Raw genomic sequence first — 14,812 nt, 5'->3', positions numbered from 1 at the left:
ATTTGCTTTGTTAAGTTCTTGTAAGGTTTAATTCTAAAACCTATTAGCATTTTTAAACCATCCTTTCATGTCTACAGTTCTTTCAAAATCCCACTGTGCTTACAATACTCAGTCAAACTTGCCCCTGGATCAGATTCTTTGGAGAAGTTTAACACTACTTTACATTTTTTTTTTCTCAGCAAATTGCACGTTACTTAAAAAACATGTCCCAGCAACAACAATTAGGTATCCTCCAAATTCTTAAGGAAACAGGAATGCTTGTGTTGAGTAACTATCCTACCATGTGTCCAAAAGGGTAATGCCATGACCTCGTTCCTGTGGATAACAAAGGTCTCAAGGTATCTCTATTTTCTTTTGGGAACTCTGCTGTCAGTACACACATTGTGACAGAGCTGCTTTTCATTTCACCTAAATAAAGAAAAGCATGCTAGAAGAGTGAGATAAAATAAACTGAGTAGCTTTAGAGATACAAAATTTCCAAATTTATCCCAGCAGACCAGATGGCAAAGGTCAGGACTAAAATCATAAACCATAAAACAAAATCTATCATTTCGAATGCCTTTTATCACCATTGGGAGAAAATGGTTTTGCTGAACATTTTAACTAAGACAGAAGACTTACTTATCTGGTTGTTAAAAAGATTTCCCTTTGGTATAAATGGGGGGTGTCCCTTTCTCTTGAAAGCTGGCAGCATGGTATGATCATCAGAACCACAGTTATGTTCCCTAGTAAACTATAAATTGGGGTGAAACCTAGATGAACATTCAACAGGCAGACGCTGGTGAAGTAGTACTGCTTGTTTATGGCTGGGGTTTATCCTGATGGGTCAGTGCCCAGTTCCAATTGGGTGGTGATTGTACTACTAAATTCATAAACCTACTGAAGAAGTGTGAGACTGTGGATGAACGAAGTATCAACCCTTTATGTCTTTTTTTTTTTTTTTTTAATTACAAGCTGCTTTCTGTGAACTTAACCTGAGCTATATACATGAACAAGGTAAAAATGTCTCTTTTACAAAGCATGTCCACTATGAATCCTTAAAAATATAAAATGCTTGAATTTCTTCATGAAGCCCTTCTTTATTTAATCTTACCTCTATCAAATTCCTATGGGCCAACTTGATCTCACTGCTAAGACCCTGCTGTGATCAGTTACTTAAAAGGGAATTTTATACTGATATTCACAAGTAACAATTGAAGGCCTACGATATAATATTTAGCTCTCTAAATGGAAATTTGAGGCTGACTTATAACCTATGCATTCTATCAAACACACTCAAATAATCAGAAATGGACAGATGCATATGAAGTTATTTTCATAGCTTATAATTCTCCCATTCAAAAGCATTTAAGACAAAAAGAATTTGGTAAAGTCTTTTTTAACATTAATTAACAGATTATGTTGTTCAGATCAAGGGAGAAAGTTTTTTCTTCTTTGGTGCTCAGATCTTTCAGGATGTAATGAGTTCAGCTCTGAAAAAAAGTGGAGCCAGTCTGAAAATGGTACTGTGTCCTTGAAACCACAAACTACTAGGAAAAGTGGGAGAAATCTGCAGTATTTGGCTTAGAGAGGAGACATCAGAGTCCTTCTCACTTGGAATAGGGACTGACTTCTTTCGTGAAGTTCCAGTTGCAGCAAGATAAATTTCAACCCAGTATGAAGAAAACCTTCTTAATAGGGATGTTTGAAAATAAGTGTCTCTGTGTTGTGAATAGGCAAAGTCTGTGTCATGGGAGTCCAAACTATGAATGTTTGTGAGGAGATTTAGCTATAGTGCATCTCCTGGGCTTCAGGGTCACGTCAGTGCTTTTTCCACACCCAGGGAACATGAGGTTTCCTGCGGGTTTTGTCCTTTATTGGAGCTATTATGCCTTATTATACAAGGAAAGGTCCAGGTAGAAAAAGAAAGACATAGCAAGCAGCACATCAAAACAATGGACAGCTGTGGCAAACTTAAGTCATAAGAATTCCTGGTTCTCACTGATCGCACTACAGTGTTACACAAATATTTTTCTTACTTCCTACCTTTCAGTGTTACTAAGCAGCACTTACTATTCCCCCAAACTGGCTTTCTACAGCAACTTAAAAGTCAGGCCTCTGGGCTGTGCATGGTGGCTCATGCCTATAATCCCAGCACGTTGGGAGGCTGAGGCAGGAGGATCACCTGAGATCAGGAGTTCAAGACCAGCCTGGCCAACATGATGAAACCCGGTCTCTATAAAAAATACAAAAATTAGCCAGAAGTAGTGCACGCCTCTAGTCCCAGCTACTCAGGAGGCTAAGGCTAGAGAATTGCTTGAACCTGGGAGGTGGAGGTTACAGTGAGCCGAGATCACGCCACTGCATTCTAGCCTGGGCAACAGAGTGAGACTCTGTCTCAAAACAAACAACAACAAAAAACACACAACCGCCCCCCCCCCCACCAAACAACAACAACAACAAAATACCAAAGTCAGGCCTCTGCTCCCAACCATGTAGAAATTCTCCCCCAGACTAAGCAGGCTGCTGTCCTTGATACTATGCCTCTAGAGAGGAAAAGTGGCCTTAACCTTTAGGAAATTACAGCCTACTTAATATCCTATCTTTTAAGTGCTCTGTTTTTGAAAGGCATTAAGGATGTTAGTAGCAAAGTGCCCATGAAAGTGGCTCACAGAGCAGAGGCAACTTTCTGCCTCGCTAGGATATTGAGGGTAGTGAAACTATAAAAGCACTAAAAAATAACTTACTGTTTAAATTATATACTTTACCCTTACTCTGAAAATCGGAGAAAGAGCACAGTAGGTTAAAAGCATTAGTAAGGCTTTTAAATAATTATCTTTAGAAAATCTTAGTAAATAAAGTAGAATAAATAGGTTCTTTCTTTTCCAGCTTATAACCTTGACTGTTCATATTAAGGTCTACTCATGACTATCCATGATTATGGTTACAGGATATTAGACAAATTGAGGAATATACAAAGCATTTACTCTGAAACAGGCCAGAAGTACAGGCCTTTTCTTACCATGGCAGAGGCAGCTGAATGGTTCATCTGGTGATGAGCTGCCTTGAGTTTGGCTTGCAAATGTGCAGGAGGATGAAAGTACTTGCATTTCTCCCGCGAGCATCGACCTTTGATGTAATCCATGCAGATTGTCACAGTATTATCACTCGCTTCAATCATGGAAGCATCAGTAGGGTGAGCATAGCGGCAATCATTCTCCCCACGGGTACAATTTCCACGCTGAAATTCTCGGCAAACCTTAGAACACACACATGCACATACACACGCATCACACTGATGACTGGAAGCTGACTGGCTTTTATTTATTTTGCTAGTGAATGTAACAGTAATTATACATACATTGAATATATTATTTATGAACAAATCTAAAAAGATAAAGAATAATGTAAAGCCATATTCACTATGACATATAAACAGACAGAATTTCTATTCCCAGAAAAAAATTCTATTCTCCACAAAGGAAGGTTGTCCTTACATTAAAATAAAAATGCTTAAAAAATGTATTACTGAAAACCAGTTTTAATTCTCCAATTAATACACAGCCCTAAGCATAATTAGTGTTTATTTAAGTCCAAGATGAGTCTTCATTACAACGTTAACGCACTGGTTTTCCAAAGTCAACTTGTGAACCCTAACTGAGTTATATGTACAATCAGATTCTATTACAATACATTACTAGGCATTTAAGGGGCTGCAAATGGAGCTGACTTGATAAGGAAAAGACTAGCTATTTCAATGTACAAAGAATAACAAGAGAAGAATGAAGGACTTCAATAAATCAAAAAGTTGTCTGAAATTTCTTTCAGATTTTCTTTTCTTAGGCATCGGGGGTATTTATTGCCTAGCACATCACTCTCAAAATGGAGAAAAAAGTTGAGGCACTATGAGACTAATTTACTTTCTTTATTCATATAGCTTTACATTCTGCAATCATAGAGAGTTATATTGTCTACTTTTTTCCCACTTTGATTATTCTAGCAAGTAGAGACTCATTAACAAATACAATAATCTGTTTCTGAAAGCTGGAGCCTAGGTAAAAGGAACATTCCCACAGAGGCTTCCTGAGCCATCACACAGTCTATGGCTGGGTACACTTAACATATTGTTTGACCCACCATACAGCTGAATCATTGCACTTTATAACAAGGTATGATTGCAGTAGTAAAATGTTTAACATTTTTCTGAGGTTATACCCTATAAGCTAAGAAATTTGGGTTCTCTTATTTAAAACACAACACATTGGGCTCTGAGAATACTGCTTTATGTGTAAGGTTAATATCTATTCTACAGGTATTTATATATATCTTCACAAATACCTCCAGTTTATCTGAACGCATCAGTTTTGGGCCAACAGCTCCTGGCATTGCAAGAGGTGGGTTTCCAGGAATCAGAACAGGTGTATTTGGTACAAGTTCTGCAGGAACGAGGCTCATCCCAGGATGTGGTATGTAAGGATTGAAAGCCATGGGAGGATTAGCTGGAAGTGATGGAGTCATAGGAAAAGAACCCTGTATGTTTAAAAGAGAAAAAAAAAGATGTTAGAGGTAAACAGATTCTTCCTGTCATTACACAAAGAGGCATTCTTTCAGAAACATCAAAATTACTTACGCCACATCAAAATTTACCATTGTTTCTTCTGATTTATTTTTAGCCTCTTACTAATTCCCATAGCGGAGAGTTGCTTTTAAACCAACAAATCTCTTTAAGTAATAACTTTATTGGTAAGCTGATAAAATAAGCCACATGACTTTAACAGTCACGAATTAGCCAAATTAAATCTCATTGCTAGAGTCTGTTCCAAATGTGTTTCCTCCAACTCTTTCTTTTTTCCCTAAAAACCATGTCACCAATGACAATACACATATGGACAATCTTCTTTGTTTCCTTACACAGGCATGGCCTTTGCATTCAGTCCCTTTCCTTCCTCCTTCCTCTTCCCCATCAATACTGCTTGGCTGTAAGGCTGTCTGTCCTACCACAGGCCCCACCAGTACTACCAAATACTGACTGTGCTTCTGTCTTCCTGGCCTGCTGACAGTTATGGAACACAGCAAGGAGTTGAAGAAGAAAGGGATAAATTAGAAAAAGTGAGTGCTTTAATGTCTACCTAAAATGAGTTTACTATGGTCCATTATATTTTGTTATTTTTTTTAATTAGAGGTCCTGTTTCGTTTAATTTTTTAATTTTTATGTGTACATAGTAGGTATCTATATTTATGGGGTACCTGAGATATTTTGATACAGGCATACTATATGTAACAATCACATCAGGGTAAATGGAGTATCTATCACCTCAAGCATTTATCATTCCTTTCTGTTACAAACACTCTAATTATACTCTTTTAGTTATTTTTAAGTGTACAAGAAATTATTGTTTACTGTAGTCATCCTAGAGGTCCTGTTTCACAAGCTAATCTGACTTGCCTAGCCTTGTCTTTATCTAGGGGGCCAGATGATATTCATAGTTCAAAAGAAGGCACTAGAAATGCTACAAGAATCCCTGTTAGGCAGGAAGAGATAAGATAACAGGATTATATGGTATACAAACTAAGTGTAACTTGTAAAAAATAAAAAAAGCCTCAGAAATGCAAAAAGCTATTACTGTTTTTTCTATTTTCAAAGATCCTGGGACTCAAAAAGTTTGATATGTGTATTTCCTTTATTATCTGTCACATTATTTATCACTTTGCTGTTTCCCAGTTTGTTCCACATGTGGGTATCTTTTCTTGTCAATGTGGTCTTATTCCTTTGATAGTTCTCATCTCCCCTATAGTACCCAACACTTAGTGAATGACTGGTTGACAGATATACTCAATGATACATTTTAAAAGCTTAATGAATGAATAACAAATCATGACTAAATGTAGTATATTTCTAAAAATGACTCTATAAGGTAGTTATTGTGAAACTGGTGGTATTTCACTGTGTATTACTAATTACATGCGTTCCTTTTTGCTTTATAAAATTTTTTCATGTTAAAAAGCACCCGAATCTGTTGCATTTGCCAAACTGTGCCCATACCTGCTAAGTCACATTAATAGAAACAAGTCTAAATACAAATTGTGGAATATAAAGTGAGGGGCAATGTATACTCTTTGCCTCACCCCCACACAGACTTGAAATTGTCACCCGCACAGCATTCCAAGAAGACCCTGTTATAAACCATATTCAGCTTAGAAGGAAGCACTCCCCCATTAGCATTCTACCTTAGATGAGTTTATCAAATTAGCTGATTGGGACATTAGGAAGAGCAGGAAGAATCTGGCGCCAAAAAACTGGCAAGACTCATGAGGGTGAGTAGAAAAGGCATGGTTGCTAAGAGCCTTAAGTGGAAAGGGAACGCCAGGTGCCAGGAAAGATGATGGCATAGTCAGGAGGACTCTAAAGTCTGGGGGCAAATAGCCAAGGGCTGACCCAGTCTAACTAGGTCTTATGATATAATAGAATACAGGAATATGGGATACCTGTCATGGAATGAGATGTGAAGTTCAGGAACTAGCTGATGTGACATTATCTTATATAATGGCAAGGAAATCTTCTGGAAACAGCCACCCAGGCATGCTTCAGCAATAAGGCAGACTTTATCGATGTAATGATTCATAGTTGTCTCAAGATCACCAAGAAATCTCTGAGAAAAACTCCATTTTTGAAGCACATGATAGTGCTCTTCACTCGACTTTTTGTTGTCTCTGACTTTACTGGTAAATTTCTCACTGAAGCCACCAGCCCATTCTCCTGCATGCTTTTTGCTTTTGCCTTTTACAAAAATGAGCAGGACCATTATTGTATCTATTAATTTTTGAACTGAAAGAAAAACCTGGAGGTGGGTGAATTTTCCAGATTAAAAAGTTATTAATCACTAATAAATGCTGATCAATTAATAATATTAAAGCCTAATGTATGTGTAAGCAATGCTTTCTGTTTATGGTAGCTTTTTACTTCCGTAATTTTTTCTTTTCTTTTTTGGGGTGACTCACCAGGGAAATTCTCCTAGCTAAATTCTGCTTTCTTTGGATTACTTTTAAGCTTTCTTAGGTTTGTTATATGCTCCAAGTGTATGGAAAAAAAGCTATAAATTAATGATTAGTCTACATATAAAATGTAAAGGGCTTGCTGCAAGTATTTAGATTTTTCTAAGGTTTCATCACAAACTATGCTATCTTTAGATCTTAAAACTAGTATCCTAGCGCTTATAACTATTTCCTCCTTGAGTATGAAATGCATTCTATAACACTGTTTATTGAGAAGAAGCAAGCTATTCCATTGTCAATACTGGGGCAGAGGCAGTAACTCCTGAGTGGCTTATTTATTTTCAGTTGGACATTTCTGTTTTCTCACCACCACCTCTGCCCCAGGGTAACTACTCCATTTCATGAATTTGAACATTCAAGGGCTTAGCATTGACTAACAGCCATGGGTTAAGTCAAGCAGCCTGCAAGCTCACAAGCTCAGCTTTAATAAACAACTTTAATCCTGTCTCTACATATATCTCAGCCCTTGATGTCAGTTGAGCTAACATGAACCTATCTGTGGGTTAATTGTTATTGTAAAGGAAAAGGTTTTAAATACGCTGACTCTGATTTATCTTTACAGCTTGAAATGGTCTGAACACTCAAATGTTTCAGATATTTAAATTCCAACCTAAATTATTTACTAAATACTTGAAAAGAGACGGCTGTCCCTCCCATAACCAGGTGTAAATTTTCATCTTTCTGAGTCTTGTCAACCAGCAAGAATGGTGGCGACAACAGGCTTTATGAATAAGATCACCTGACAACTATTTATCCTGATGTCTCTAGCAGTATTAGCTCCTACAGTAGAAATTCCCATGAGTTCCCAGTGACTTGCAGAGTGCTTAGGAACTATTGGGCATTCAGGAAATGTGTCCTAAAAATTAATGAAATATCTAGAGAACAGTGGCTTCTAATCTTTTTTGAGTCCAGGACTTCTCCAAGAGTCAGATGAAGACTGCAGGCTCTGTCCACAGAAAAATTCATGTGTGCAAAAAATGTTGCTTGTGATCTCAGCAAGTTCAAGGACCCCAAGAAAGTTCACTGACCTTGGTTCTAAATGATTTCAAAAAATGAAATTCTCCAACACTTTCAGGAGTAAAGCACCAAATATATACATATATATAGACGTGAATTTAGTATTTGTAGCAAGATTCCACAAACTGAAAATGTTTGGCTTTGTAAACCAATACTAAGGTTTTCACTAAAATGCTCTTTTACATAGTTACTAACGTTAGGATTTTTAACTATTTGTTTCTAGAATAATCACTACTCAGTGACTAAGAATGAGGAAATAGCAGTTGGAATCCTGTAAAGGTAAAAATTTTAAGAGCTACCACAGATTGCTCTTAAAGGATTCTGAGGCAATGCAATTCAATGCAAAACTATGCCTCAAATAAATGTCTAGTTTACACACACTTTAGGAACAATGACTTAACAGGTTATTTCTCAAGCTAGTATAAAGAAATGAAAATTAAATGTTACGCTGAATCAATCTTTGTGTCTCCTCAATAGCCTAGATCTATTTGTAGTTACCTCAAAAATATCCAAGATCAGTTACAATTATTGTTGGATGAATGTAAAAATTTCAAAATCCTGGCCTAAGGTCAACAGAATAATCGGGGCCTTCCATCTCTGAGTTTCTGTCTGGAGTTGAATGACTAGATATTTTCTTTTACCGAAGGGTAAACATTTGGTAACCATTTGTTGACCCAATTTTAATACAAGAAAAATAGCACTCTTAAATTTTACTAGCATCATAATATCTGCATTTTATTGCTCATTTGCAAGCATTTATATAATGTAAAAGGAAGCTCCTTTTATGGTCATCATGCATATTTCTATCTTTAGATAATCCCAAAATGCACTGAAATATATAATGTTAGTTTCCATCCGACTTCATTTTCACACAGAGTACAATTGAATAATCTGTCTTTCACAGTATTTGCTTGGTCATTTCCACACTGCTTGAGTAATGTTCCATGGGGACTGAAGTGGCCAAAATGCAGGCTGCAGGAGACCCACATAACCTCCAGACTAGTTAATTGGTTTCTCAATAATTGAGACTTAACTTTATAAACAGATGCAAGCTGATAGCGGTGGTATTTAAGTACTAATCGTACTTGTTAATGAATAAGTCGCCGTGGCTCTAGAGAGAGCTAAGGAAAAAAAAGTTCAAGGGTCAAAAGTGAACCATTGTCCTCACCTAGACCTGGATTTTCTGATCTTATTAATCAGAGAAGTCTCCAAGTAAGAGGAAGCATTGAAGGCAGGCAGGTTAGTTGAAAGATCAATAGGTGATTGTCAGTATAAGAGGTATAAAGAATAACACATCCCAGCACTTTGGGAGGCCGAGACGGGCGGATCACGAGGTCAGGAGATCGAGACCATCCTGGCTAACATGGTGAAACCCCGTCTCTACTAAAAAAAAATACAAAAAAAAAACTAGCCGGGCGAGGTGGCGGGCGCCTGTAGTCCCAGCTACTCGGGAGGCTGAGGCAGGAGAATGGCGGGAACCCGGGAGGCGGAGCTTGCAGTGAGCTGAGACCCGGCCACAGCACTCCAGCCTGGGCGACAGAGCGAGACTCCGTCTCAAAAAAAAAAAAAAAAAAAAAAAAGAATAACACAAATGAGAAACACAAGTCATGGTTCAGAGCTACCCATATTTGCTGGGAGGAGAAATACAACAGCAGGCCAGGAATCATAAAGGAGTACCTAAACACAGATCAGCACATCACCTAGGTAGAGAGCAAATGATTGACACTTCATAAGCAGGTAACTTTGACATTGTCCCTGAGGAGGTGAACAGGAATTGACCTAAAAATTTGTTGGTGACCACCGTGTAATAATAATGACAATTCAACTAACTTTAGTAATCTAGTAGGAAACAAAGATTATTTTAAAAAAATCAAGTTTGTGGCATGGATTGTAGTAATGGTATCATGAGCCTCTGTTTGTCTCCAAAGTCATCAATTTGCATACATTGAACATGTGCAGCTTTTGTGTGTCAATCATACCTCATTAAAGTAGTTCAAAAAATTAAGTGGTTATCTAGTTTTAACAAAGGGTATAAACAAAATGTGGGTTTTTGAGAGACAAATAGGAAGAGATAAGCAACGCAAGGAACCCACAGGAAACCTGGAGACTATTTATGAAGATGTCAGTGAAAGTTAGATAAATAGGCACGCTAAGAGTTAACATTATCAGGGGTTTGACCAATTACAACCACCACCACCACCACCATCAAAACAACACAAACCAAAACAGACCCTTGCATGGCTAATAGAAAGATAATTCTATGTGGAAAAAAGAGAGGCCCAAAGCTATAAAAATATGAAGAATCAGGTACAAATCAGAAATTAAGGGGACCAGAAGATATTCATCCAACATCTTACTTTTGTTACATAATGAATTCCTAGAGGGTAGAGTTTGTTTCTTGATCATCTTTTCATCCACCCTTTACTCATTTAAATACCTGTCACAGAGTATATGCTCGATAAATACTTACTGAATTGAATAAAAAGGGATTCCTAAACCATTAATTAATTTTTGATTTACTAAATAGATCAACCCAATTTAAAAATCAGAGTGCAAAAAGAAGTAAAAGTAGTTTCAAAAATGGTGGCAAAGAGAATGAATAAATCCTCAGTCTTGCTCTCCGCTGAGGAAGACTTTAGGCAGATGGCTAGTCCTAAACTGTCTTTTGATAAAGATATGAATTGCTAGATCAAACAGTATGAAAAGCACAGGGTATTTTATACATACATATGTACATACATGAATCCCATATGTGTATGTATGTATGTATGCATGTATTTTTAAAATTGGAGTGGCTAAATCCATACTAGAAGGTACCTAATTAAGAGTTCTAAAAAAAAGTGATTTAGTGATACTATAGATAAAAATATGTAACTTTATTACAAAGTGTGTAATTCACAACGTGTACAATCCAGGTGATTAATGAATTGCTAATGTGACTGGTATCCAGAGTGGTTCAAGAGATAAGACTATGGAAAGAAGGGTGTAAATTAATATTTAACAAATGATTACAGGATATTAAGGCAAATTACAAACGCTTGGGGGTACCACTTTAATTATCAGGTGGTGGGGCAACCACAGGTTTTTATATAAGGTCTCCTCTCATTGACAAATTACTGAGCCATATCAACCTGCAGGTAAAAAAAAAAAAAATATTTCACAGAGCCCACCAAACTCCCAGCCTTCACCTCATTTGTGATCAACTTACACTGTGACCACGAACAGTGAAGCTCACAGGCCACCATGGTCTCATTAGCAGCAGGCTCCAACTAACCAAGCTAACCAGCCCCAAAGGAGAAGGACACAAAATAGAGGAGGTTACATATAATTTATCTCATGGGAATATATAAAGGATGATAAAGGGAGAATGTTGAGATTTGTGACTATCAAAGAAACTGGGCACTATAAAAGATATCATATGTACAAGTGTCCTCTGTTTGACTGTAAAAGTGTAGCATTTTCATTCAACTTTTGAAAAAAGCAGATTTCACAGTGTCTATTAACAGAGGTGGGGCAAAGCAGCAAAGGGACTGCTAGGGGATTTATTTTGTTTTAACGTAAAAGAAGCTTTAAGCTATGTGACATACACGGTCTTATTAGCAAAAGGCCCGAATAACTACTCTACTTTGGACCAGTAATTGCAATGAGGAGCAAATCTAGGATCTGTGGGGTCTGAAGCTTAGATCACTGGGTGGGGAAGTGAAGCCTTAAGAATGAAATACACAAATATATTTTGCAAATTTTACAAACACATTTTAAATATGTTGCTAGGACCCCTCTCAGGGTTTTGGAAGGAAACCATGCAAATGAGCATCCCTAAACCCCTCATGTTAGTTTGAAGGTAAGTCTACCTTAAAAACAATATTAGTTGAACAAACAGATAACAATAGGCTTCAGTTGGTACACCTAAAAGTAAAATTTTGTCTAATCTTTCAGAAAATGTAGTAAAGTCCAGATGATCATGGCATGGTAGCACTCCAGGCACTTCTGTGATGTGATTTGGTCAACCTCAGTGGGGAAGTTCACATGATCATGACTGTTGTAATTATATTAAGAGCATATTAACCTTATGATTACATAATGTCTGTCTTTTCCTGACTTGAAAATTTTGCAAAAATCCTTTTACAAAACATGTAATGTCACCACATCAAGATGAAAGAACTAAATGCCATCATTCATCATTACATGAGTAGGTGAACTGAAAAACCTGTTGTGGAACCTTCATTAAAACATGTTATAATTTCTGTACTGACCATGAGACTAGTAATTTAGAATATGGACACAGTTTTCTTTTCTACTAAACCTACACAATATCTGGGCCACCTTTTAAAATAATAATTGTTAATAAAAGAGCCATGACAAAACTACTGTTTTTTAAAACAGCATACATATTTCAATCAATAAACTAAGTTTATATGAACTAAAAAACTGTAACTCTAATATGAATATTTGTCCTCTTGTTTTCAAGTACTATATCATTTAACGACTGACTTACAAAAATTAAAAAGTAGGCCAGGCATGCCAGCACTGTGGGAGGTCAAGGCAGGAGGACTGCTTGAGGCTGGGAAATCAGTACCAGACTGGGCAATGCAGTGAGATCATATTTCTAATTCTATTCAAAAAAATTTTTTTTAAAACATTATCTGTGCATGGTGATGTGCACCTGTAGTCCCAGCTACTCAGGAGGATGGGGCAGGATGACGACTTGACCCCACAAGTTTGCGGCTACATTGAGCTATGATCATGCCACTGCACTGTAGCCTGGTCCACAGAGTGACACCGTGTCTCAAAAAAAATAAATATTAAAAAGTAAATAAATATTTTCCAATTTTATCTCTAGTCACTTAAAATTGTTCTAGTCCTAAGTTTATAAGTAATATATACCTAAGTAATATAACACCTTGTAGCCCTTTAGTAAAAGAGAAAAAAATTAAAAACGTGAGTCTAAAAATAATATTATTCATTAATTAGTATATCTCCCTTCCTCGTACCTATTTGAACTTTCTATTATTTTTTTCTCTTGGTTCTGAAGCATTACATAACCTTCATTCCTTACTACATTAATGTGAGATAAACATATAAGCCTGTTTATGAGAAATATATTTGGTAAATAGAATTATGATAATGATGTAAAAAGGTGGAGGGGGATCCAGGCAGACATCAGATGATTCAATTTGAGATAAAGGAAAACCTAGAGAGGAAGCCTTGTTTATGGCCTTCATGGTTTGGAACTTGGTAACTTAGCCACAGGAATGCCAGCCATGAATAGCATACAACAGAACCTGAGGACTTGGCACACCCCAATGCAACCTCAAATGTGCTGAATCAACAATCTCTATATAAATAATCAAATGAATACACTCTACTGAGTCAAGTTCACTTGTGTGTCAGGATCTGTTTCCATGTGAATCACTACATTCAAAGAGAGAAAATAGAGGAATTTCCCAGGTATTCCTTTAGTTTGGATATGGACAGGTGTAGATATGCAAAATGTCCAAATAAAACATTTTAACAGCCTGTAATATCATATTCACTTTATAAATACATACACCACATCCAGTAGTGAGAATCTTTCCTCATAACTAAAATTTCTAATTGTAAAACCAAAATTTTAAAACATTCGCTTTGCTTCAGGGTAATCCACTGTTCCTACTCTTTCTAATATTCTTCCATAGTGGTTGTATTTGCCTCCTGATTATGGCAAGGGGATACTTCAACTTATACTTTTGTTGCTGGGAACATCAGGAACAATCTCTTTTAAACTGCATTGAAAAATACTAGGTAGTCACACCTTTTGTTTCACCTGCTGAACTTCCTTAATAAAGCCAAAAAAAAAAAAAAGCTTTCAGAGATGGACTTTTATACTGGCAAATGTCAATTCAGATCTGTTTAATAGAGTGAACAAACTTGCCTGTTCCAGCAAGCATTCCACCCAAATTGACTAGGTGTGGCTTTTATTCATTGTTCAGTTACACTCAACAGAATCTGTTCTCTAGGTACCATCGCATTTAGGTTGACATTCCCTTTATCTAGGGGCTTATAATAAGCAAACCATATTCAATTCTGCAAAGGCAGATGTGCTCTTCTGGTATCCTAGAAACAGATCAAAGTATTCTTTGTGGAAAGACATGAAGTTCAAGCCAGTGATACAAATGGGTCTTAATATGCAACCCTACAAATATCAGGACTGGAAATTTCTTAAACAAAAGCATGACCATCTTAGAGACAAGAATCAGATTATTGGGTGCGGTGATTGAAAGGGATAGAGAGTTGTTTGAGGGAGAGTAGGTACCAGAGAAATTAAGTAAAATCATACATTACTTCTGTAATAATATCAAGATCTACAACAAAGAAATTTTTTTCCAAATCAGGCTGGTAAATGTTATTTAAAATTGCTCACACTAGCTCAGTTACACCATGCCTATAAAGTGGCTTCCTTAGACCATAGAAGAGGAACATATCAACCATCTTGGAGTTAGATTTTTGTACACATAGTAACTGCAGGAATTAATCATTTAGCAGCTCATTGCATCATAATAGCTATCATTAAATAACCTACAAGGTAGAGAAGCAATTTCCAATTGTTCCCTTGGGTCTTCTAAGTAATGCCTTGTATCTTGTAACATTCTATAAAATAAATTGTACTCCTGTGAATCATATCAGTCATCTTCTGTCATCTGAAATCTAAAATTACCCTCATTGAAGAAAAGACAGGGAAACATATTCTAACATAGAAAGGATGGAGAATCAAATTAGAAAGCAC

General features: G+C 36.7%; 1 protein-coding gene across 11 annotated transcripts in view; it reads right to left on the bottom strand.

Moving 5' to 3' along the window:
* MBNL3 (muscleblind like splicing regulator 3) overlaps positions 1-14,812 on the bottom strand; it is a 120,146-nt gene that overhangs the window by 15,767 nt on the left and 89,567 nt on the right. For all 11 annotated transcript variants that reach the window (XM_017954382.2, XM_009198269.4, XM_031660759.1 and 8 more), the window contains 2 exons: positions 4,318-4,509; positions 3,002-3,238 (listed from right to left, as the gene is read on the bottom strand). In XM_017954382.2, the coding sequence (XP_017809871.1) occupies positions 3,002-3,238; positions 4,318-4,509 (429 nt within the window). The remainder of the gene's footprint in view (positions 1-3,001; positions 3,239-4,317; positions 4,510-14,812) is intronic.

Source organism: Papio anubis, chromosome X (assembly GCF_008728515.1).
Source record: "Papio anubis isolate 15944 chromosome X, Panubis1.0, whole genome shotgun sequence".
Taxonomy (NCBI): Eukaryota; Metazoa; Chordata; class Mammalia; order Primates; family Cercopithecidae; genus Papio; species Papio anubis.
The sequence above is the reverse complement of the archived record's forward strand: the minus strand, read 5'-3'. Positions and strand labels throughout refer to the sequence as shown.